This window comes from Ciconia boyciana, chromosome 5, assembly GCF_034638445.1.
Source record: "Ciconia boyciana chromosome 5, ASM3463844v1, whole genome shotgun sequence".
Lineage (NCBI taxonomy): Eukaryota > Metazoa > Chordata > Aves > Ciconiiformes > Ciconiidae > Ciconia > Ciconia boyciana.
In genome coordinates this window covers 84530604-84555999 of record NC_132938.1, presented here as the reverse complement: position 1 = coordinate 84555999, position 25396 = coordinate 84530604, and the positions used below count along the sequence as shown (strand labels likewise).

At 42.0% G+C, this 25396-nt stretch overlaps 1 protein-coding gene and 1 long non-coding RNA gene across 2 annotated transcripts; both read right to left on the bottom strand.

Moving 5' to 3' along the window:
* Positions 1 to 13926: 13926 nt before the first annotated feature.
* LOC140652361 (uncharacterized) lies at positions 13927 to 16980 on the bottom strand. Its single transcript, XR_012042746.1, has 3 exons — positions 16639 to 16980; positions 15727 to 15857; positions 13927 to 14829 (listed from the first exon to the last, which is right to left on the bottom strand). It is a non-coding gene; the product is annotated as an uncharacterized lncRNA (long non-coding RNA).
* A 5931-nt stretch (positions 16981 to 22911) lies between these two features.
* On the bottom strand, positions 22912 to 25097 carry LOC140652360 (interleukin-8-like). Its single transcript, XM_072863045.1, has 4 exons — positions 24943 to 25097; positions 24613 to 24739; positions 24435 to 24518; positions 22912 to 24004 (listed from the first exon to the last, which is right to left on the bottom strand). Exons 1-4 carry the CDS (start codon positions 25004 to 25006, stop codon positions 23986 to 23988), a joined length of 294 nt encoding a protein of 97 aa, XP_072719146.1. The 5' UTR covers positions 25007 to 25097; the 3' UTR covers positions 22912 to 23985.
* Between the last annotated feature and the right edge of the window lie 299 nt (positions 25098 to 25396).

Below are 25396 nucleotides of genomic sequence, written 5' to 3'. Positions count from 1 at the left end.
TGCTGGTCAAAATGAAAGTGCAAAATGAAAGAAGTAAAAGTTAGAAAAATCCGGTATGTTACATGAACACGGTTTGACAAAGAATAAATAGCCCTTTTAAGAGCAAGCCCATGTTCAATGCATTTCTCTGGACCTTAATTTGTTTGCTTTCCCTGTAGTTTTTAAAAACTTCATTAACATAATTATATTTTCCTTGCCGTGCAAACTGGACACTTTGCGACTTTAATTTGGTTTTAATTATAGATGGAATTTAAAGGTAATATTGAATGAGGAAAAGAGGACTAGCAAGCTTGTTGAAATAAAAATAATTGCTATGGGGTGTATTGTATCTATTGTCTGGATATTACAGAAACAGTGTTATTCTGTAAACTGACAGGAAATCAGCACTTTATTGAAAGGTCACTAATATAATAAAAGTTATAGAAGTATATATGCAAGACATCCTAAAAATAGATATTGGAGACATCAACAATCCATTGAAGAGAAGCATCAAATGTAGGTACCAAGTACAGCATCTTAACTGAGATTACATACTTAGTGTGGGTATCAGAAGTGAACCTGTGCTGCTAGCAGGTAACAGTACGAAGGAAATTCTGGGCTGGGGTGAAAAGTCCAATTTATGCTGACACGCAAGGCAGGAATGATGACAAATTTATCCTTCGGATAAATCTCTTAAGTCAGTAGGGGAGCTTTACTTACGATACCAGATGTTTCACATAGAAAAACTGTATGCTATTTCTTTTGTCTGCGCCATTTCTGCGCAGGACATAAGAACCTGCTTTTTATTTAGCCTGACTGAGGAAAACCCTGTTTTTCAAAATACAGCACCTTCACTGACAATGTGTTCAGCTACTTTATTCAAATAGCACTGGCAAAAAAAACCCCAAAGCCTGTAATAATTGTTGCTAGCTTGGCAAGTGGGTTTCTGAGTGTGCTCTTTCTGTGTGGAATACGATAGTGAACTCGTATCCATGGAGCAAGATGCTTGGCTGTGTCTTTGCTGAAGTAGGTGTTCCTCTATTTTTAATGCTAAATGGAGTATACTTTTCAAGAAATTTTCCTGGCTTCCCACAAAGGTCATTGCAAACAACTGACATGTTACTCAGATGGTAATAGTCATCATCTCTGAGTAGCCTTGTAGAATAAGCAATTTCTAATTTCTCCATGAAAGCATTCTGCTTCCACAGTCTGCAGCTATGGAGAACAAAGCAATTTCCTAGCCATTCCTCTAAATATCTTACAGATGTTTTCATCAAGTTTATTACAATACAGCACAAAGGCTGTTATGCTAAAAATTTATGCTAAAAGCACAAACAAGCTTTAGCATGCTAAAGCTGGAACTTTACATGGAAAGCCTCTTTCCAGTTCCACTTTTTACACCAAGAAAAATAGTTGCAAGGGTTAAATCCACTTTTAAGTTGCAACAGTAGGCTTAATGTGAATGTGTACGTTTGACTATGTATAGGCATTTATCTGAAGCTCTTAAGGAAGCTTAACTTCCTTAATTCTTAGTATTTTGAGAATTTCAAAGAACTGATGGCAAAAAGTCCTAAGTCCCATGAGGACTTTAAAAAAATGAGAGGCTTTTGATCTGTCTTGCTTTACTAGCATTTCTTGTTGGGCAATATAATTCCATGCTGAAAATTGGGTGGGAGGCAAAAATCCAGAGTTGCACAAGAAGATATTTCAATTGCTGTTTTAGTAGATTAACTTGCATTTGAAGAAAAACAGATGACATAGAGCAGGAGAGAAGAATTGTAGCAGTCTTCACTGATCTACAGTTTTCAAAAATAGCATATAAAATAGGCATCTATTCCAGGAGGTAGATTATGTCTTTTGGCTCTTGAGGGAAACTGGTTATTGTCAGTCTTTTAGTCCCTGTCTTTGGTGTGCACCAGGCAGTGAAAGTGAAAATTCTGCCTTGGAGACTTGGGGTTTTGCAAATATCTGCTGCTCTTGTCAAGTGAAGCTGGATGTAGCTCTCTCTGGAATCCATGCTGTTCCCGAGACAGACATGTTGCAACAGGACAATGTGCTGGCAGTGGTTTCTGATGGACACCATCCCCTGGAGGAAAACTATTATGTGTGGAGGTGCACTAAAATCTGTTGAGTGGTGGCCAGTGCAGGCAGGACTTTCTCAAGGTTGAGGAGAGGGAGCAGTAATTTCAGGTCACCTGTAAATGGCAGGAAGGGAATGATGGGGGGGAAAGGGAAGAACATGTTTCATACTATCTATCCGCGGGTGTGTTTTTGCACTGCCAAGGTCGGGGCTAGAGGTTGCTTGCCTACAGCACTTCCCTAGTGCCAGAGAAGGAGACAGTTTTTCATATACCTTAGTTTGGTCTGTCCTGGTTCATCAAATGCAGAGTGCTTCGTTGTTGCAATGCAGTAAGACACCACTTTTGCATGTGCCTGTTTTCCACGAGGGAGATGAGAAGGGTAAGGGATAAAGCCAACTTCTCCTAATAGCGGTAGACTGCAGAGTGCAGTCCACGTGACTTTCATAACAACAGCCACTCCGGATGAGACTGAAGATCCATCTAGCCCAGCTTCCTGGCCTGGACGGTGGCCAAAAACTTACTTCTAGGAAAGAAGACAAGAACAAACTGGGCACGTGGCAGTAGTTTCCCAAAATTGCTCCTGCACTACAAATGATTTGCGTTTCATGGACTGCCTGAGCCAGGCCACAGTCTCAGGATGTTTTGCCATATGTCTGCACATTATGCATAGGAGATTCTTGTAAGCTCTTAATACTTACAACATCCTTTGCTATGACTTAGCTACAAGTTATGTGATTAACCACCTTCCTTTGGTTTCCAGCCTGTTCGCTGCAGTCAAGCAGCTGGCTATGTCTGTGCAATCCTGAGGCATTGACACACAAGAGATTAAATGTGGGTCATGGTATAGTGGCTTTTCAGTATAAATATCTCCATGTAGCATTGCTCTAAATAGGATGCACTTCCTTCTCCAGTCTCTTAGGAGTGTCACAATGCTCTCCCAGGAGAGTCTTATTCGTCACTCTAACCTAAAGCACTGGATTTGGGGCCTTTCTGCCCCTCACGTGATAAACCAAGAGGACATTCATCCCTCTGGCATGCCCTGTGGAGCCCCTATCATAGTAAATCCATGTGGAAAAATGTATCTGTATTCCACCCCAAATACTTTCAAGCAAACCACTCAAGGGAACACCAAATGAGAAATAAGCAAATAGCAGGATACACAAAGAGTAGGAGCATATATTTTATTTCGTAATTGTTTCTGTATTGCTGTATTTGTCATAACCACATAACACCATACATGAACATATCAGAATTCAGTGGATGTAGTAACGATGCAACTGGCACTGATCAGGTAGAGTAATGGGGCCTGTTCTGCTTTATTATGTCTGCTTAACCTAGGGTGCGTGTAGTTGGCATGACAGCTATGTCTGCTGAATGTTTTGTGCATGAATCAATCCACTTTGTAGCAGACAAATGGGAAAGAATAGGGAAATGACCCTGTTAACATTATAAAAAAGTCCTCTGGTTATGTTTCTATGCAATAATGTTCCAATATTAATATGCTGAGGAAGCGGGTTCTTCCTTTTTACTGCCGAAGTGTTTTCATCTAGCGCAGACGCTGTGAGAGGGGTAGTCCTAAGCAGCTCTTTGCCTGCGTATCCTCTCATGCCAGTGTCAGTCACATGTGCTGTGTTCGGGTTGAGGAAAGGCTGATTTTGAATGAACTGTGAAGTAGTTCTTCTAGCTGTTCAGCATGAGGAACTTTCCTTAATGCTCATCCAGTCCTGATTTTATCTCTGAAGTAGGTTCAAAATGCAGAGGTCTTGTTAAATTTTAAAGAGGGTTTGTCACTTCAGCCAAGGTTTGAAGCGACATGCCTGAATATGAGCTCTCACGTGATTCTTATGACTTTGGAAAGAACTAATGGATGCTCAGCTCTTTGGAAAGTGTTGGTGTTATTCATAGGACACAATTTTGTACTCTGGCACTGTACCTCCATCCTCACCTCAGTGCTGTAGGTGCAGGTGGAGCAGAAAGGGTAATAAAGCTGTGGTTCTGAATACATACTGTCATGGTTTTAGTTTAAATAATGATTTCCTAGTCCATGGCAGCCTGTAATCTGACAATGTTGTTATGAGATGCCATTTAATAGACAGCTGATGTTGAAATATGTGAACTGTACAGTGCTATTGACTTAACTACTGCCTGTGTATGAAGAAAGAGTTGTAAGATGATGCATAAAACTTATGCCAGGACACTTCGTTGCTGCTACAAACTTATAAACTATGAATGCCAAGGATAAAGATGGTTGTTGAGGCAAAAGTTAGGAACATAAGTCATGTTACCATGTTCTGTTTTATAAGTTTGAGTCTCGGAGTGAGGTGGAAAATAGAATTTTGCAATTTTTTATTTTTTTATTACAAGGGGTGTTGACAAATTATTTGACTGTATTTGGATGTAAGCAGTTATGTGAATCTTTTATTTTGCTGTCTGTGGATACTGGCTTGTGTGGGTGGGAATAATCCATTAAAAACAGCAGGGAATTTGCCGTGGAGACTAGTTGAACTCCTTAAAGACTGTTCCTGCCATGCAGGGAAAGAGTCATCTGTACTATTAAGGTCAACCGTAGTATTTGGTGCCATTTGTGGGCTTAAATATAAAGTGCTGGGGTTTTCAGAATTGAGGCCCAACAACACTAAGAAATATGAACTGTAATGGTAAATTTGGGGCAAGGTTGTATGTTGGGGTAGATTAACTAAACTCAGTGGAATTAGTATTCATAAAGGTTAGTAAGTTTGCATAAAAAATTAATGAACAGGCATATTTACATGGGTGTGCGTTCTCTGTGTTGTTTAAAAACAGGACTTGTGCAGAGAACTGTTTATAACATGAGCCATTTATTTTAAATCCCTTCTGAGAATGAATTAGAAACATGCTGAAATTACTGACCTAATTTACACAGTCTGATCGCAGTGGGTATTTCCAAAAAACACAGGTATCGATCACCTAAACAAGGTTCAGCTCCAGCCAGCTATGCTATAAAAGGGTGCACTTTTCTTAATATCCTAAAACTGGTTTGTTTCATTATCCATGACTTTGACCCTGAACGTCTGAGTTCTCCGTTCAGCACATGTGTATGACACAGGTTTAAACCATTCATATGCGACAGCAAACTTGGACTTACTTAGCAGAGCTACCCTACAAGCTAGTTAGATAAGAACTCACCATTCAATTTTATTTCTAGTTTCCTGACAGATTGCAGAAAAAAAATGCTTGGGTCACACTGATTAAGCTGATTAAGAATATCAACAACAGTTGACCTCTGTCCCTAGAAACTCGTGAAGATGGTTCCAGCTGTGTCATTGCCTGGGGGGCTTAGCTGGCATATCCGTATTAGGGACAGCAGCATTGCTATGCCTGTTCTTGTTCGTACCTCAGCCTTCCAACCTGTCCCAGTCTTCTGCATCTCAAGGAGCAGCTGAGAATGACATTGCCCAATAGCTCTGCCAGCAGAAAGTATGGTAGCTCTTTTAATCTACTTCAGGTTACACTGGCGGTATTATTTTAAACCACCTTCTTCAGCCTTGCCAACTTTTTGGTAGTGGCACAGCTTTGAATAATGGGCTGTCAAAGCTACTTGCACAATCTTTTCAATTTCCTCTTGAGAAAGCAAGGGCAGACACCACTGCACCATGAGGCAGCTCTAGCAGCATAATTATGGGGCATAAGCCCTAATATGCAGACAAGCTTTTAACTCGAGGGCTTCCCATAAGTGAGGTAGATGTGCTGGCAGAAAAAAAATGCTCCTTGCGGATCTGCAGTCTTCGCTGTGGCTTCTCACAGTGCAGCTTTCCAGGGTAGCCTTCTAGTGGGATGCAAGCAGTGCAATGTCAGCACTGTCACGCTCCAGTGAACCCCTTCATCAAAGATGCAACTTTCCCTGACAACACAGGGTTCCTGGTCTTAGACAGTTCCCAGTATAAAATAAGCTGTCTTGGGGGAAAGAATGCTTTTTAAAAAATCTGCTTTCATATTACAATTTGAGTTACATAGCTGCGTTCCTAAATGACTTAACATTTTTTTACCATTTTGAATAGAGATAAAACTTAATGTTTGTTAATATGGGAAAAAAGTCTTTTCCCCTTCCTTACACTGTTAAAACCTTAAGATATTGTATGCCACTCTTTTATATATGTTTTAGCAGTATGAAGGAAATCAATCTGAATTGCAGCTGCTTCAGCTGACCTGAATATCAGGCAAAGGGTTTTAGGCAGCTGTAAAGGTAAGAATAATATTGGTATGATTTATTCTGCTCTATATGAACTTAGCCAGAAAGGAAATACAGTCTTAGTGTCTGAAACCATGACACATTTACAACATGATTTTTTTCTTCCTGAATTTGAAGCATACGTGCTGTGTCAACAGAGCCGGCTTATGCATTGTATGTCATGTCCCCAGTCTTCTTCCTGGCCCTGTCTTTAGTGCATATGGTGCCCTGGTCCCCTCTGGGAGGGAATAAAAAAATCGCTTTCATTTATTGTTTGTGCTTGAATTCTAAAGATATATTTACAGGTTTTTAATTTCCCTGTAGGTGCTCAGGCAGAAGATAACTACTTTTCTAAGCCGTTAGCCATTATGTAGAATGTTAATGAATCCGGCCCTCTTTGAATTGATACCCTTCAAGAGGATTATCTAAAGCTTCAAAGAGCAGCACCCTCAAATGCTGAGCCAACCTAAGATTTTCATGGTACAATTAGTAAATGTCCTTAAGCTCCAAAAAGATGCTAAACTTTAATGTCCACATCTAATAGCGCTGTAAAAACATTACTTTTTTGAAGTGACACTTTGCTTGTCTGAACAGGGAAACGTGGAGCCAAACCAGAATGGCATAACTGTAATATTAATAATTGTATTGGTGTTACAACAGACGTGAACACTGGCCTTTTCTTACTTGCAAAGTGGCAAGAATGAACTGGAATGAGTCATTTGTATTTCAGAATAAGTGCCCTCGCCAAGTTTTACCACAAAATACTACTCATATCATAAATTCATAACCTATGAACTCTCTTAGCCCCATAGATTCTACTGGCTTCCAGTCTTACTTAGACATTTACATGCTTACATCACTTCTGAAAATGGCATTTACTCTAGGAAATGTTTGAGGATATTTGGAACCTTTTATCTCAAATCACAATTTTTTTTCATCTTCATTCCCCAATCCATCTCCTCGCTAGGTTGGTTTTTTTCTAAGTAGGATTTTAAGATGTGTCAGCTCTGATATTGTTCATTTCAATCTTTCTCACTGTTCGTTTAACCATAGTATTACCAGGGGGATATGTGAGGGAGGGAGTACTTGTACTTTCAGATAAAACAACTCATCTGTTACTGAAAAGATGTTACTAAAACTTTCCTTACATAAAAATCTTCCAGAATGAGCATGGGGACAATTTAATCTCAAAAATAATTTGTCTAACAAACAGCACTCCCAGAGAAAAGTAGAATTTAAGGAGAGATGACAGTCAAGCTTGATCATAATGTGCTACCCAGTTCCTGCCCAGTAGTGAGTTTAAGGTATCGAATGCCTTTCTACCATTGCAATATACTATTATTCATGTGCCATGGAAGGAAAATGTTGCTAATGGTTAAGAAATGATGAGTAGTAAATAGGGTGTGTCTTTGGAAAAACCCTGAAATGAAAAATTGCTATTGCACAGAAGTAGAGAGAACTGGTATTTTCCATAGTTCAGTAAGCTATTCACAGTAAATACTAATGAGTTAATCCACAGGATAAGTACTTAGATATATGGCAGTCATGAGGCAAAAGCATCTGCAGGCTACGTTCACCTGTAGTAGAATTCTATTGGCTGCAGTGGAGCAACTTCTAGGTTGAACTTTTCTGTTTAACATCAGTGTAAATATGAAGTTTGAGACTGTTTTCTAATAATGCCAGTGTAACTTTTCACACCTCGTGACTGAGATATGCAACATGTCAGGTGGGGCAGGACAGAAAGTCATTGGAAAAGTAGACAAATAATTCACATCACAGGAAAAATCCCATGAGATTTAAGGAGTCTGACATTGCAATCTTTGCCATAGCACACCTACTGAAGAAGAGCTCTAGGGAAGTCTTTCTCATTAGCACCAGACACCCACCCTTTAACTACCCAACTTTCCTTCACAGGGTTTGAAAACAGTCTGATAATGTAGAACAGATTGTTCAAACAGCAAAGGCTCATTGCTATTTTGTATGGAAAAGAGTGCTAAGCTACAGTTCTGGTGCAAAACAAAAAGGGCAAGACTTTGCTATAGTGCAACCCAGATGCAACCCTTCTGCTGGAAGAGCTTGTGTGTCAAACAGAGTAAGAAACAAATAAAATAGAACAGAAGTTTGGTAGAAATGTACATCTTGTTCTGTCCTTTACTGTATTTCTCAATAAGAACTGTTTTTACCATTCTTCCCTCCTGGACGGTATGAAAAAAAAGCCCCAATGGAAGAGTTTTCTCTTCCATTTAGGCTGAACAAATTGGTAAAGAGCATGTTTGCCTATAAAATTTTCTAATCATATTACCATGATGTTCTGTTTTGTTGACAAGAGAAGATTTTTCTGTCTGTAGGAAAGATTCCTGAATGTGGCAGTTTGCTGATTTAAAGAACGGGGAGGACAATCCTTCAACAGTGTATGGCTTTAGAAGGGAGGAGACCTTGGTCACATTTCTGGGATATTTATGACTTCAGTTTCCCCATTGTTAAGCCGGGGGCTGATAATAGGTCATTACCTCCTGTAGAATGGAGACTCAGTTCCTCACTGCAGGAGGCTCTAAAGTTAAGAAAAGTATTTTTTTGCTCTCATACATCCACGTGGAAGTCCCTTGTTGTACTACTGTGACAGAGTGAAATGTGGCCTGCAGTACCCAGTGGTTTGAGAGTGCTGCTCTTGAAGTGCATGCTGAGCTTTCTGTCAAAAAAATACAAAACCCTACTGGACAGTTACATAACCTAGGTATTTTCACTATATAAAGAAATATAAAAGTGGCATGTTGGAGACTTTGTGGTCCATATACTTATTTCTCCCACATAAAGTAGTTGGTCTAATAAAGTCATTATCCTTACGAATAAGTCTAATAAAGATATTATCATTGCCAAGAAATCTTGTCTTGCTGACCAATGGACATTTGCTCCCTTGGGGCTTAGAATGAAGCACTGGACAGAAGTGGCCGTTTCAAACCGCAAGTGCTGGTATTCAAAATATCAAAATGTCTAAAAAAATTTAAGTTTCTTTTCTGATTTTGACTCTGCATATGATTGAAGAATTACATGCATATTCATAATCTTAATACTGAAAGTAGGCTATTTTTATTCAGTGTGCCACAAGCCTCACGGGTGAGTTTATGAATATACTAAATTCCTTGCAGTGAATCAGTATTTCCCACATAATTTCCTACTTCTGGCATCAGAACGGCACATTTCTTTCTGCCATATGATGACATAGGTAATAATGTAGAGTGCCAAAACTAATGCTGTAATGAGTCAGGCCAGCGCAGGCAGGAGCAGGAAGATTCCACACCCTCTAAGGAATCTTTACTATTTCATTATTTTCCAGATTTCCTTTTTGTTTCCTTATCCTTCTTTCTCTTCCTTTTAGTCTGGACTTGTCCAGCTGCTTTCCCCTTTGGATCACTTTTTCTCATTAATCTCCTCTTCAGCTGTTCTAAGAAACTATTCGTATCAGCTCTTTCTGTGAAACCTGTGTTATCTGACCTGGGAAGTAACATGTAGCTGGGAAGTAGAGCACCCTAGGATTAGAGGCCTCATGTGAAGCCTGTGGAAGGAGGTAAGAAGGCTACAACTAACTTTGTTGGGGTTTTGACCTAAAGGCTTTAGCAAGGGATTTTAATGCAGAATTATTGGTGCTTGCATTCTCATTAACTGGATCAATTTCAGAATGCTGACCTGATTCCTTCGCAGATAACTCACAACCTTTGCAGTGACCACACTAAGCCTTTTGGATGCAAAGTCCTCTAGTTGCCACTTACTTACTCCTGTTTTTCATAGAACAATTCATCCTGTAATTCACTGAGAAAGAATCATAAAGCAGCTCACCTTATTAAAACCTCAAGATATCCAAAGATGGCACAGATTGCAACAACAATGACGCAGCATCCTGGATATGGCTTTACAAAGCACATTTCAGCTGGTCCGGTCTGAATGTGATCTCACCCTGGTGCTACGTACTCATTGGCATGCTCCCGCAGCAATGCTTAGTGCGGTGGCCAGTCTTACATAAACTTGGCATTAGGGACAAGAAGAATAATGCTGGGACAAGCAGCACAGAATTTAGACCCTGCAGCTACCTTCGCATAAAAAATTGTGGCAGTACATGAATGCTGCTGTACTTCTGGCTCCTAAATAGCCCTGTTGGGAGTGTGGTATAATGTGTGTTTTTATGCTGGCACCATTTAGTGTCCACGTTAGCAAGTATCCAAGGAGCTGTGCCTAATTGTTTTCATTCACCACACCAATTTACTCAGTACCAATATTATCTCATAACTTGGCCTTGATTTTTGGTGGTTTCAGCTCAGTGGCAACATTATTACATTACTTCGAATGTGCAGATGGAAAAGATGCACTGAGATGGTGACTGTTTGCATGAGGACAATTTGTTTCATATTTATAATTGGTTTTTTATAACCCTGGATCAAGAAAATGCTTCATGAGAGGTTAAAACTGTGCAGATACTCATGTCAAGATGGGCAGAGTTTCCCAGGAAGGATTGAATATAGCACTGCTATACCATGCCGGAATTCATAATGATGAGCAACTTTTTACTGCAATTGCCAGTTGATCACTTTGGAAAATCACAGCAATGAAGAATTCGCTTTATTTGATTTGAAAATTCTTACTTGCTGTTTTTGAAAAAAAACCCAAATAAACCAAACCTAAACAAAAAAACACCAGCCACTGTGTTCTGCTTGAAACGATTTGTCCTTAGGAAAGGTTTTTATTTCCTCCCCACCCAAGATGGAGAAGAATGTTTTTAAATGTCAGTGAAAATATTGCATACAGAGACAAAACTATTTTTTCAAATCACTTCAGAATTGACTAAAAAGAGAGGAAAGTCTACCCGTGATGCTTTTAACACCTGAACTTTTTTGTGTTTAAAGAGACTGACCTTTAATTAGGTATCTCCTGTCTGCTACTACTGCAAGCACGATACAACTGCCTGGGGAAGCCCACTTGACTGACTCCCAGAACAGAGGACAAAGCAACAGACCATCAACTGCCGAGTCCTCATTCGCTGATAAATTAACACTGATAAATGCACGTGTTAATCAGGTAAATCATATTAAATGGGGTGATGGTTCCAGGAACAAGGAAACCCAATTCAAATCAGTGGAAGAAGTTTCTGAAGGGGTATGTTTTCTGTAGTTTACTGGACATGATTAATTCAAGCAGAGCTTATGTACCGGTTGTGACATGGTTCTGATACGCAGTGATGGTGTAATCCTTCAAGACTATAGTTACTCTTCCTTGTCATGGTGTGAAGTTTCTAAATCATCCTTCCACAGTGGAAATTATAGTTTCCTGTTTTTTATGCTGACATTGCTATTCCTATGGTCAATGTAGGGTATGAAATCAGCAGCATGAGGATTGGAAGATTGACTCAGCATACTTTGTGAAACAAGCTGCTCTGTTTTATTGCCTCCTTCGTTTCATTTGGTGTATAGGGGAGATTTCTTCAGCTGCTCACAAAACGCAAGCCAATAGAGGCCTGATTTTGTATCCTGGAAACACCATGACATTGCAGGGCCTTAGCACCAAAGAGCGAACAACAGCAGCATCACGTCTCATTACAGGTTCATCTAGAACAGTATCTTGACCCTCATAGTGACCAATAAAGAATGCTTGGAAAGAGTAGGGAAAACATATAAAGATACTTTGCACTATTACTTTCCTCTGTATTTTTCCAGATGCCAGGAATTTGAAGTTGAGGAACTTCTTGAGCCAAAGACAGCATCTTTGTGTCGAATAGGCCTTACAGGATTTTCCCTCATTAATTTGTCTACTCACTGCCTGAACGCCTGGAAGCACTTAATGTCCACGAATAGGTGTAGCAAAGAATCCCTCAGCTTAAGTATTTGTTGTAAGAAGAACACATTCCTTTAGTTTCTGCTGAACCTGCCACCTGCTACCTTCATTTTTTGCCCTGTTTTTCTTTCAGATTGCCATCAGTGATCGATCATTCCCTCTTCTCCTTAAGCATGCCATTTACAGCATTACAGAATTTTGTCATGTTCCCTCTGTCATCTCTTTTCCAGGCTACAAAGACCTATTCTGCTTACTTGTTTCTCATCCTATAACTTTTATTACCTTTGTTGTTTTCCTCTGAACTTTATCTTGTTCTACTGTACAGATTTCCTGCCTCCTCCCCTCCTCCCATAGTTAGCCAGATCACCTCCCATGTCCTTTGAAACTTGGATACTTCCAAACTATTAGGGTGGTTGGGCTTGTGCCTTCTCTCATGTGTAGTACGGTAGCTGCCTGTGGTAAAAGGGCCATCAATACTGCCTCTGCTGAAATCCACTCTTAGGTCTGGGCGACCGTCTACAGTATGATTAAACTGCCATGCAAGCAACCATAACAATCCATGTTTTTCAAATTAGGTATCATCATTTCATGACAAGATCAATATTTTACCTGAAAGATTGTTATTTATATTTGAGAAAGATTAGCTTGAATCAAAGAAGAGAACAGCTATGAGGGTGATTAGAAGACTGAAGTATTTACATTCTGCAAAGAGATAAAGGGTTTACGCTGTTGAAAAGGACGATAGGGGCTTTTTACAGAGACATTATTGGGGAAGGAAGGAAACACCTATTTATGCAGCGGGACTGCACTGGAAAAACATCGAGAGAGTTGAATTAATTCTGGGTAAAGGTAGATTGGAAGTTAGAAGAACTTTTTAAATATTTGAGGAGTAATGTTTCTGCAAGAACTTTTGCAATGGCAGATGTGAGGGTAGGAACCTTAAATCTTTTTAAGATGATGCCCCAGGGATCATCTTAAAGGGATGGGGCAGTGACATTTGGCTAGCAGGTGCATTTTTGATTCCTAGAGGCTTGGAAGGAGATTTATTTGCTGTTTCTCTGCATCATATTTACATTGTATTAATCCTCCGTGTCAGTGCAGTCACTGGCTGCCTGCAGAGACAAAAATTTGAATCTGAGATTGATAGCGATTTTGGGTTTAGCATAGAGAGCAAAACTGTGTTTATCAGACATTTTTCATTATCAACTCCTACTGTAATGTGCATATGCGCTCCCAGTACCAACTTGGTATGAGTGTGATCTTTGCTAAGTAAATAGATTAAAAAAGCGACCTTATTTCACTTAAAACTGAAATAAATATTCTTTTAATCCAAACACTGATGAAAAGATCAACAGTTTTGTTTCTAATTAATTGACTGGATCAGCATCTTTCTCAATATTTTTGGAAGAAAACTCTTCTTGCAGAAAATGCTTACTTTTTCAGTTATCTGTAAGTGTAAGGTCTTAATGGCAAATCTGGTTTGGTTTGGTTTCATTTGGTTTGTTCTTTCATTTATTAAGTAGTCAGGTAGTCATTAAATAGCCTCTCATGCTACACAGCTGAGACATCAGCTCTCAAACGTGTTTGGAGACCTACAGCATTAGTATTCAATGATGATGTCATGATTTCTTGCATACATAAGAACCAAAAATGTGCCTGTGGTCAGATGGGGAACAGGCACTTTTAATTTTGAAAACAAGATAGTGTTCAAATATGTTATTTAAAGGGAAAAGGAAATGTATTTTAGCCAAACTGTCATTACTGAAAATAAATTTAAAATCTACTTTATTTTCTTGTAAAAACAGACATAGCAATTCAGAATATTACCTACAGTCATCTTGTACTTATTGTAAATTTTTATTTACTTTTCAGCCCCCGGTGCACTATGAATGAACCCTAACAATAGTTTGCAGGTGGTAAGCCTCTGAGCATGTTTGAAAACATTAGAGATATTTCACACACATTTTCTTCAGATTTCATTTATGAAAAGTTGAATTGATGGCTTCCAAAAACCTTTTTTATGGAAGAGTCCTTGTGACATTGATAGCTTAGTGACAAAACCAGAATTACTATGACTCCGCTGTTTTAAGGTTAGAGGTATATTTAATATGCATAAGACAAAAAACCTCCAGTTTTTAAACATGGAAATCTTAGAGCATTTGCTTCACTTCATTGACCCTATTGCCTCTAAGCAAGGTTTTTATTGATACCAAGAAATTCCTTTTTTCCCTTTCTTTTCCTTTTCAATTTTTTTTTCTTTCAGTAAGAATCTCCTTTGGTTAATATTTCTTTACTTTGAAAACTACAGCCCTCTTAAACTAGACAAAACTGTACTTCATAGTCCTTCAGAATGAAGCTTAGAGATGATTTGGTATAACTACCAGTTCAGTGGATGCCAAATCCTTGGTGTTGCTAAACCTGTGCGGTGTTTCCAGCTGACCAATGCAAGGCTAGGGTTGGGTTAGGATACTGCTTTAAATGCCTCTGCAGTTAAGCACCATGTAAAATTTTGCCATAAAATACAGGAGTCTGCTAGTGTTGTGACAGCCTATTGAGCCCAGCAGTTTCCTTTTGCAGTTGAACAGTCTGTGCATAGAGAGCAGTGAGGATAGAAAAAGCTAGAGTGAAATTATGAGTACCCCGACCCTGGAGACGCTTCAAGGATAATGGCATTTCTATGCAGCTTTCTCTTGCTTGCAGAGATGCCTCTGTTTCCTCTACTGACGCTGTTTCTTGGATGAACTGTAATACAGATATTGTAATGAATTACCACAGGCACAAAACAGTGAGATTAATTTACAGACATCGAAACCAGACAAAAACAGACTCACTTTTAGTGGAAAATAAAAGAATTACTTTTGGTTTTGTTTCTTTTTAGTTGAACGTCTGTTTAATTTGCACTAGGGGGAAGTCACTTGAAACTATTCTAGAATAAGTTTGCCCAGATAGCTATTGTGTGTAATTTATCTCCGAGGAGATGCACCCACCCAGAGACACAAGAGAAGCTTCTCCTAATGATCATCTTGTCTCTTGGGCAGACCAGCTGGTGCAGGGCAGTGCTAAACAGCACTTCTGTATTGCTTCCAAGACCGTTCCTCCAGAAAGCCCAAGCATTGCCCTTGGCAATGTGGCGCTGAACACAACCCTGAGGAATCCTGGATCAATATACTTGTTTGGAAAGTATGACATGTAACAGTTTGGTTTAAATTACTGAGATAAGTCAGGTAAGCTTTGTTTCTGCCTTGTCCAAAGATCAACTACATCTAGTCCTCCTGTATTCCTAGCCCTTCACCACTCAAATAGGTCTCAGAGAAAGAGCGCTGAAGATTGCACACACGTTGATGTTTATACTGGAGAAAATATGCCCTTTGGTAGAATAATTCCAATTAGGTAATCCTGGCAGTTACTTGTATAGAATCCTGTTAATTATCATCTTCACCCATTTGGCCTGGGGATCTAAACAGATTTGCTGGCTGTTCTTCAGTGTTGCTCTGCAGTGGAACGAACATTTCCCTTTAGTTAATATTGGCACCTGAGGAGGTCAGAGGAGGACGCAGACAAGGCTGAGGCTTATAAGCTTAAGGGCTGCCAACTCTTCAGCATTCGTAAGCCATAACTTCTCTTGCCTGCTGACTTTACCTATATGATTTCCACAGCATTGCAGTGCGGGCCCCTACGAATGATTTCTACGTTGGCCAGCTGCTTTGGCAACATTAATCCCGTGACAGTCTGGACGCAGTGACACCACAGCTCTGCTGCCAGCATCATCTCTGTGAGGAAAGGAAAGGGAAGGTTATAATGTCTGCAACTGAACCAAACTAACAATGAAAATATTAATTAGAGAAAGCAGAGGGGATAAAAAGTTGATGCCTCAAGGTATAAATGGATTGCTATTCATGGGTTTAAGGTAGTTCCTTCACTGAGCAAGAACATTTGAGATCTGCACACAAACAAGCTTTGGGATGGAGTTTGATTAAATTATGCCACACATTGTACAGCACCCAAGTCCATGGACTGCATTTGCTGTTGCCTGACAGTCCTTCCAGACCCACGCTGCCCTAGTGAAGCAAAAGAAAATGTTATCCCAGCTTTAGGGATTGAGCACAGAGCACCAGAGAGGTGACAGAAGTTATCCAAGATCACAAGCCGTGAAGCTCAGGGCTTTCCCAGCTCCACCCACTGCAGACACTGGGATATCTTCCTGTTTTCAAGTCACATATCACAGGTTCAAATGCACAATCACAACTCTCCCATTTGTCCATTTTTCCTACTAAGGCAAGCTGCATCTTCAGCTTGAAATCCCTGACAGTTGAACTGTGGAATATATTTGAAAGAGGAGATTCAGTACTTTGAGGGCAGTATCACCAAGAAGCAAAGACAAGCTCCAGATAAATGGACGTGGGGCACATGGACACTCTTACTGAGATGCATAGGGCGGCAGGAGCCGAAATCCTGGTCAGTTCATCATTCCCCTTTTACTGTGGGTAGTCTTGACATCCCGTAAGACCAAACAGCATACCCCTTTACCTCACCCCGTGCTAGTTCTTGTACCTTGATATGATCATCCACCAGTTTGCCTTCTTCACTTGTCTTCTGCCCAGCTGAATCTGCCCGTGCTGCTTTTGGTTGTCCAACACCTCCCTACCTACCTGACAGAAAGAAAGAAGAAACACACTTTTAAGTCAAACGTTGGGAAACACAGAGCATCGCAGCAGAGCAGCAACATCCCATCTACAGGCTCAAGAGAAGAAAATGAGATTCCCAAAGGCTGTGCCAGGGCTTCACTGCAAGTGTGTGCAATGATACAGGCGTCCTGTTAGCCAGTTGTCCAGCCTGGAGGTTGGCCACATCCAGCTCTGTTCTGGCTCAGGAGAGACTGCAGATGTGTGTCATACCAACATGAAGCGAGGACGCAGTAGGAGCAAGCATCCACGCGGTGCTGAGGCTTGGAAGCATTCCAGACCCCTAAACTTGGCATACTTTCTGCCCACCAAATTTTTTTTGGACTTCCTCAGCAGCGTTTGGGTTTTTTTACCCTCATGCTTCTCAGGAAGGAGCTCTAACAGATGGCTGTTGATTAGAAATACGTTGATTCAAACTAAGTTGAATATTCCAAGCTTTCACCTCAGGGCCTGTTATCATAAAAGCAGCATGAAAAGTGATAGCGATGCGATATGCCACACAGTTATTCCAGACTATCACTTTTGAGGCTCTGGTTGTAATCTCATTTTTCTCAGAATATTTAAGGGACAAGTTCACCAATGTCAGTGAATCTCCACTAGCAGAAGAATAATAGGAGGCAAGAAATAGGCCCACTCTGACAGTCTGTGAATATGTTTTTCTTGACCTGCTACCTCAAAGACAGTGTGAGTATGGAAGTCCTACACACCTCAAAAACATTCTGTTTAGCTAAAGCATATTGCAGAAGAATTGTAACACAAAGGAAAATAAATCTAATTTTCTTACCAGGAAAGTTGCCCATCAAAGAGAGAATCGGGAGCGAGATTACAGTCTTGCTATCCATGACTGCTCTCTGTGCCTTCTTATGGTGAACTGAAAACAAACTCCGCTGCGTCTTCAGACCCACATGGGATTGCTGACACTGTTATACTCCAGGATTTGCTTCTCATGCACAGGTACATACAGACAGAATTACTCTCGCTCCTGCCTTTTGCCACAACCAGAGCAAGTAGTGGGAAAATCTGAGATGAAACAGCTTGTGCTAACACACTTGAAACTGAGCAGTAAGTTGGAGCCACTCTGCTTGCTGTGATTCCTTCTTAATGCCAAGAAAACAGTAAAATTCTAAGAGAGAATAGCATGCTGGTTAAAGCAGTGAGAGAGGTATTAAGCTTCATTGGTTGTCATCATTTATAGCTCAGTACTTGCTTAATTTTCTCTCAGTGCTGAAATACAGGACAGAATCAACTTAATAATAGAACAAAATCTAGGCAAAATATAGGTAATTGTGTTATTTGGATAGGATGAGGAAGTCAGAGCATTATCTCATTAAGACAGTGATCTTTGAGAATCTCTTACATATACTTATCCACTATCCCATGTATAACACCCAGCAGATTCATGGGCCAGAATGGGCCAGGGACTCTTCCTGTGGCTGAGGGCACGCTTGTCTGTAGGAAAAGAGACTTTAGCTGTATGGACGAGACATGCCGTGCCACATGCTCTGATGTCCACAAAACAGCTCCTGACCTCTCGCATTTATTCATACTGTATTAAAAAAAAAAAAAAAAAAAGATTTTAAGAAGGTTTGAATTTTCAACATCTCTGAATATTAGGCAGTGTTTTAGAAAGCACTTAAAGCTATGCTTTAACTTTGTTATTCCAGCTTCCATTCCTTTAAAAGTGATAATGTGTGGTTCACGATTTTGTTTAGTGAGGATTTGAGTTACTTGTGCAACACCACACACACCCAAAAAATCGGCTGTGGAAATGCTGGGAACAGCCACCAACTCCTCATGCTCCCTTCTATGCCCTTAGCCCTCTTTGGTTTTACTCTGTTCTTCTCAGTCAGGGACAATTTAATTCCTTCTTGCAAGTCCCTTCAGATTTGCAAGCACAAAGAGGCTGCCTCTTATTACGCTTTTGCGTTTAACCCGATTGAATACCTCTCTTTTTTCAGATCTCTTCTTCCCACTTCTTTCTAGGTGTCTCTCCTGAGAGGAAAATTCAGATAGATACTAAAATAAATGCGTGCATTTGCCACACCGCTGGTCACTGTCTCCTGGCCTATGACCAGACATGCACATTGCACGCTGCTTTTGATCCCAGTCCAGCCCTGCCTTCTCTTGTAATGAATTGCTGATGATTTTGGTATACCTAAAATATTGTATTCAGAAAGGATTCCTGAAACTGAGGCACTCAGTTCTATCCAGTCAATGATACAGAACCGTTTTGCGTTGTTATGCAAGTGAGTGGTAGCTCACAAAATGAACAGGTATTTGTGGTTTTCTGTGTGTATTTGCATATTGTGAAATTGGTCATTTCATGAAATGACTAAAATGTTGGTAATTTTAGAAAACGACTGCAAAAATAGATAAAAATGTTAAGAAGTACCTACTTACAATATTTTTTATTATTAACTCAAAAGTAGAAGTAAGAATGTTTTTTCTAAAGTATGTATTTAGAAAAGCATTTGCTTTCAAAAACGGTAAAGCTTGCCACTCTACAGTTCTAAGATTATTTTCACAACTGAGGTTATTTCATAAAACAGTGGAAAACTTTAGGGTTTTTGTGAAGTGAATCGTTCACAGTAGAAAAGTATCATTGGTTACTGCAAGGACTGGGATAAAAGACTTGTTCTGTGTGTATCTGTATGTAAGTCTTTCTGAGAAGTTGCTAACATTTCCTGCAAAACCTTTCAGCTTTGGTCCATGTGTTAATTTGCATAGAGTTTGACTTCAGTCCTTTGTAAATAACGTGGAGGCACATGTTTCTGCAGTCTCAGCAGGTGTCAACTGCAGGGCTGCTCTGCTATATCTGACCACTTCTGTGACATTATAATACTTGCATTTTTGGAAGTAAAGTAGTGGAGGAACCTGCACCTCCTGGTCGGGTATCCGCAGCCCAATGGCCTTGTTACCACCACCTGAAAATTTATAATCTCAAGCTTGCCCTTAAAGGAGAACAACTAGGGTGCCAGGCAAGGCATAAATTCTGGGACTGGCAAGGGACTTGTGCTCTGAGACCAGCAGAGGAGTATCCTGTGGAATACCTCAATGAACAGGAAAAACCTCTGCAAAACCAACAAGGTTGAGCTCTAGGCATATAGTGACAAACAGCACCAGTGGGACGGTCAGGAAGGTAGACTTCTGGTTTCAGCATAATAATGAGGTCCACTGGAAATGTGAACTGCATTGGTCCTGTCTTGGAAAGAGGCATCCATTTCTGTGGTAGAGTTAGGGTGATTGCAAAAGAGCTGGATGGTGGAGGTAGGAGGGAGGGAGGGAGAAGCCAAGTGCAACTCTGGTTATGCAGCCCAACACAGTGTGACTAGAGGTGAGAATGAAGAGGGCTGAGGTAATTTGTCATTGTGCTTCCTTGTTGGGAACTTTTTGCTCTGCGCGGAGAAGTGGGAAATCCAGTAGATTTGCTTCAGCGTCTGGATGAGCCTCATCAGAAACTGCCTAGAGCAGTGAGGTCTCATTGTATAGTGGTGTAACAGGTGACACTGGTTTTCTGCGTGTCTGCAGTAGAGCTGACATCGCCTGGGTGGAAGAAGCGAGTTGGCTAGCACAGGTCCAGCTGCAGAGCTTTGGTAGCCAGACGTGTTGCCTATGCCTGGGTTTGAAAATGACCTCCTTGAATTGCTGAATTGTGTTTTGAACCAGGAGGTGCTAGTCGATTAGAATGCCAGGAAAAAAGGCAGTCAGGCTCTTGTTTTTCTCTGTCAAGTATTGCCTAAAATGCCGTTTATTAGAGCTATCACTATATAGAAGAAGAGGATAGTAAAGATAGTCTTCTGTCCCTTCAGGTGCTGGTAACCCTAAGCTGTGTGGTATCGAACAGGGCTCCAGTCAGGGCACAGCTTTCTGTGCAGATCCTGACTGTGGAAATGTTACCCCATTGAGAGTCACTCAAGCTCTTTTGGGGATTTTCTAAAAAGAAAACAACTCTATTTATCATTTCTACTGTCAGATAAGAAGAATGTTCACATGCGAATTTGTTGCTGCAGTTTTAGATGAGGGCAAGAACATGTAGCTAATCACCAGCATTGAGTGGGAGCTCCCTGCAGACCTCTCCGTTAGAATGAGCTGGCTAAATTTATCCTACAGCCGAGGGATACATGCCGTGCGGCGCGGGCCCGAAGGCCAAGCTGTACGTGCAGTGCAGCGCAGCACAGGCCTGGGCCTACACCGGGTAGCTGAGTTAGGTGGACCGCTGACTCCTCAATGCACAAGGGTCTCTCCGTCAGGATCACTACGAGGGGGACCTCTGGCTTAGGTGCCAAATGGCACAGGGACCTAAACCCATATGAAACAGAACTCCCATGGAGAGGAAAAGGGGGAAAGTTTCTCTTTTTCTCATTCATAGAAAGGGAAATAGTCTAAAAGAGGGCAAACGGTTGAAAAATGCAAAGAGGAAACAGTCTATTAGCAGAAATTTTGGGAAGGAAGCTGTTCTTGGGGAAGACAGTAAATAATCACTCCACCTCACTTAGCAATGTGGACTATAGGGGAAAACTCTGAATATTTTTGTCTGACAAATAGTATCGCCATCATTCAGAAGCTGCTGGTTTTCCTTACAGCCAGATTTCACCATATGACTGAGCCAGTAACACTAGTCATTTAAATACCTTCAGCTTCTAGGTAATTCCCATTATGACCCAGTGAAATGGCCAGTTAGGCTATACAACAGCTATCATTTGAGTCATTTTGTCATTTCATAATATGCAGTTGATCTAAGGAGATGTGGCGGGGTGTGTGTATATATATATATATATAGTTGTCATACTGCAAAATCCACCCTTTGACATACATTTTATTTAATTAATTATATGCATGCATGTAAGTAACCCCTCCCATTGTCCGTTGCTTCTTGGCATGTAGCTTTACCCAGCTGGCACTCTCCCCTAATTCCTTCTCTCTTTAATGTTTGCAAAGTTGCATAATTGGATCCATTGTTTTTCTCAGATGCAGGACATCTTTTTAGCCCTTTACTACTCTAAATTTCTGCACTCATCTGATGGATAAGTCAGGCAAAATAAATTCTTTTCCGTGGAAAGGCTTTTAACATAGTAAGACTTCTTCCCTTCAAGAGCAACAGTAGGAAGATGGTATCACTAAAAAAAAAAAAATAAAATTTCTCCTTTTCTGAGTGATGAAACACTTCCTCCTAACCACAACAGCCTAAATATTGGACTTCAAAATTCTGGCATTAGAGAGAGAATAGCTATTTTATACATCAAGAAGTTTTCAAAATTCAGTAAAATTTTTCTCGCTGTCCACAACTTGAAAAAGTAACATCCAGTTACTTGCTAGGTGAAGAGGAAGAAATGAGGAACAAGGACAATCCTTGTTCATATGAATTTGTTTTCCCATGATTTCTCTCAAAGAAAAGCTAGACTGTGTTATGAGGATGAGCCAGCTTTCTTTAGGTGTCACAGGAGAACACTGTATGACTCTTAGTCGTGTCAAGAAGGCCAGGCTACGGTTATACCTTCAGATAAGGTTCTATTGAATTTCATGAGCAAACAGCAATTGATTCTTCTGTCACTAAATAAGTACTATGTACCTAGTGACTGAAGATATTGTTTGCACTAGAAATGTGCACTAAAAAAGAATCCGGCGGTGGAGATTCTTTGCTTTAAAAGGTGTCAAGGCTCCTTGTTACAACTGGGACCTGAACAATTTCTTTTTCTAGAAACAAATTTATGGTTATAAACTGTCATGGTTTCTTACCGCAGCAGACTCTGTTGCTTGTTCCTACCCAGCAAAACATGTTTCACTTTAAACTCAGCCTCGCTTTAAGTTCAACCAGAATACAAGTTCCTGCAGATTGCAGGGGCTTACTCAGATTCAATATATCCATCCTGGGGTTAATCTCTCTTCACATCAGCAGCTCCGAGCGAAGGGTTTAAATAACGTGCCTCTGCATGTAAAAGTACGTTTGCTCAGTACAAAGTGCCCCCGACACTTCAGAGAGAGCTGGACCGCAGGCGTGCCTGGGAACCCCTGGGCACGTACGGAGGTCACCGCTTCCCTGCTTCCCAGCTAGCCAAACTGACGCAGGCACACAGGTCCCTCTTAACATGGAATTCACCAGAAAATGCAGTATATTTTTCAACAAGAAAACATTTTTATTGCATTATATTTCATTACATTATCTTTTCATGATAAATCCACCTTTTTACATAAATACATTTTTCCAAAGCAGAATAAGGAAAATTACTTATTCTATATGAACTATGACAGTATGTCATACAAGCAGACATAAAATATCTAAGCCTCTTCTGAATATTTACTGTTCTTTTACACCTTGTGTATAAATACCAAATAATAAAATGTAAAGTCATTTAAAAACAAACCAACCAACCAACCCCAACATTATCTTGTTAGAAACCAAAACCATCTCAGCATGAAACCCCCCGGTTTCATGGAAATCCTTAAAGTGTCATAAGTATTGAATAGAGTGAGCCTTCAGGAGCAAGCTTTCTGCACTTTCATTGTGCAGTATCTTGTGCAGAAAGATCCTAGGCATTCTGCAGTAAACGCTAGTAAGTCACAGTGGGGAAAAAAGATTTAGCAAAACATTCTGAGCCCACGGCTCATTTAGGCACCTGAGGCAGCAGATGGAGCACAGAAGCACAGTACTGCGCTTGCTTCAACCAGTTTTTATTCCCGTGTAATCCTGAACGGGCACTGAAATGCTAAGTGCCAGCCAGCACTCACACTTAGCGATCTTGTTATTCCTAACGGAAGGATTACCCACTGTCATCAACACTACCATTCCAACCTCTGTACAGCAGACTATCTGGAGACATTTGCACAATGGTCTCCATGATGGACCCACCTTCTTTTCGGATATTAATGCTATGTATAAGAACTTGTTGGCAAACAGTATTTGGAGACAAGGAGCTCGCACAAAGGTGGGGCTACGCAGATTGTGAGAACTGCACCAAGGTCGCCAAGAGGTGCCTAGCAAGGCCTATGCTGTCTTATCAAATGGCTTCAATCACTTCAGCTCAGTCAATAAATACGTACGTAGGAATGGGCAATAATAAATATGAGGGGAGGGGAGAGTCTTAGAGGGATTGAACATAGAACAGCTGGTCTATAAACTCATCAAAACTAGAGAGTCGGGCTATTATCTTCTTCCAGCATCCATTTCCCGGTATCTTCTGGCAAGCACAGGTAGCTTCATCTGGAGATGTTTCTTCCCTCAGAGCTGGTTATGTGAGCTGCAACAGGCAGAAGGAAAATGATAAAGCCAGTCAGACAATCTTTCCTTGCATGCCCCAGATAGTAAGTCCTATAGAAGATGTGTCTTCTGGAAAAAACGCCTGATGGTGATGGTGGACCACACTGGCCCGGTACCGCGGCTAGATTTGCATTTAATCAGACATTTGCTGTGATACTCCGCCTGACCCGCAGGGTTTTCTCCTCCCAACAAAAAAGCCACTTCTTGGGCAAGTTTGTGGCACAACTAAACGGATTTCCCCATAGAAAGCAATGGCAGAACGTGGCTTGTTATTCCTGCAACACCCACACTGGTTTCAAACCCAGCCAAAAGCTAAGCTTGGCCTCCAGAAGCGCTCGCGTTGGCGTCGGCTGCTGCGCGGCGCACGTCCCCCCACAGAAAGCAAGAGCTGCCCCGGGCCCCGGCGGTACCTGTTGAGGATCCTGGTGACGATGAGCTTGACCCAGGGCGCGGAGGGGTTCAGGCAGACCGTCTGTCCCTGCTTCGTCGTGGCTCTGCGGGGCGAGGGGGCGTGTGAGGCGGGGGCCGCGGCCGGGGCCGCGGCGGGGAGCGGGGAACGGGGAGCGGGGAGCGGGGCCGGGCACTTACATGACCTCGGGCACGGCGCAGTGCGGCCCCTCGGCGACGAGCTCCACGCGGGCCAGGCGCCGCGGCGGGATCACCTCGGAGACGGTCCGCACGCAGCGGCAGCGCAGCTCCCCGGCCAGCGGCGCACCTGGCAGCGGGAGGCGCCGCCTGAGCCTCGGCTCCGGGACCCGGCTCCGGGCCCCGGCCCCGGGCCCCGCCGCGCCCCCGCCCCGCCCCGCCCCGCCCCGCCGGGCCCTGGGGGCGCCGGCACCCCGCGCCCCCCGGCGGGACCCACCGCGGGCGGCTGGGTGCCCCCGGCTCAGCCTGCCGGGCGAGCCCGCAGCCGCTTACCCCGGCAGAGAGCGGCGGCCAGGAGGAGGACGAGGACGAGGACGAGGCGGAGGTGCGGGCCCATGGCTAGTGCTGGCGGCGGAGTGCTGCGGGAGCCGTTTGGGCGGCCGCCTTGTCCGCCGGTGCTTTTATCCCCCGCCGGGCGCTGTCGGGCAGGAGAAACGTGATTCACGCGCCGTCACGCATCTTTCTCTCCTCCCTGCGCATCCTCGGGCGGCCGCTTCCCTGCCTGTGACCCGCCAGGTCGGCACGGCACGGCACCGCCCGGCAGCCTGCAGGGTGCACGACCGGGCTGCGGGGTCGGGTTCCGTGCCCCGGCCAGTCTCCCTGCCCTGCCGCTTCTGGCCGGAGGTGTCTGTTCAGCCTGCTCCACTTACCGGGGAGCCCAGCAGTGCCAGGGAGCCAGCGGTGGGAACTCGTACAGGAACGGTCTGTCGTTTAGACACCAGAACGT

Bases quoted from the DNA above. Each gene is read 5' to 3' on its own strand.
- LOC140652360 (XM_072863045.1), bottom strand. From the start codon at position 25,006: ATGGGCCCGCACCTCCGCCTCGTCCTCGTCCTCGTCCTCCTCCTGGCC. The intron at 24,740-24,942 runs GTAAGCGGCTGC...TCCCGCTGCCAG, and splicing joins GGCCGCCGCTCTCTGCCGGG to GTGCGCCGCTGGCCGGGGAG. The intron at 24,519-24,612 runs GTAAGTGCCCGG...CTCGCCCCGCAG, and splicing joins TGCGCCGTGCCCGAGGTCAT to AGCCACGACGAAGCAGGGAC.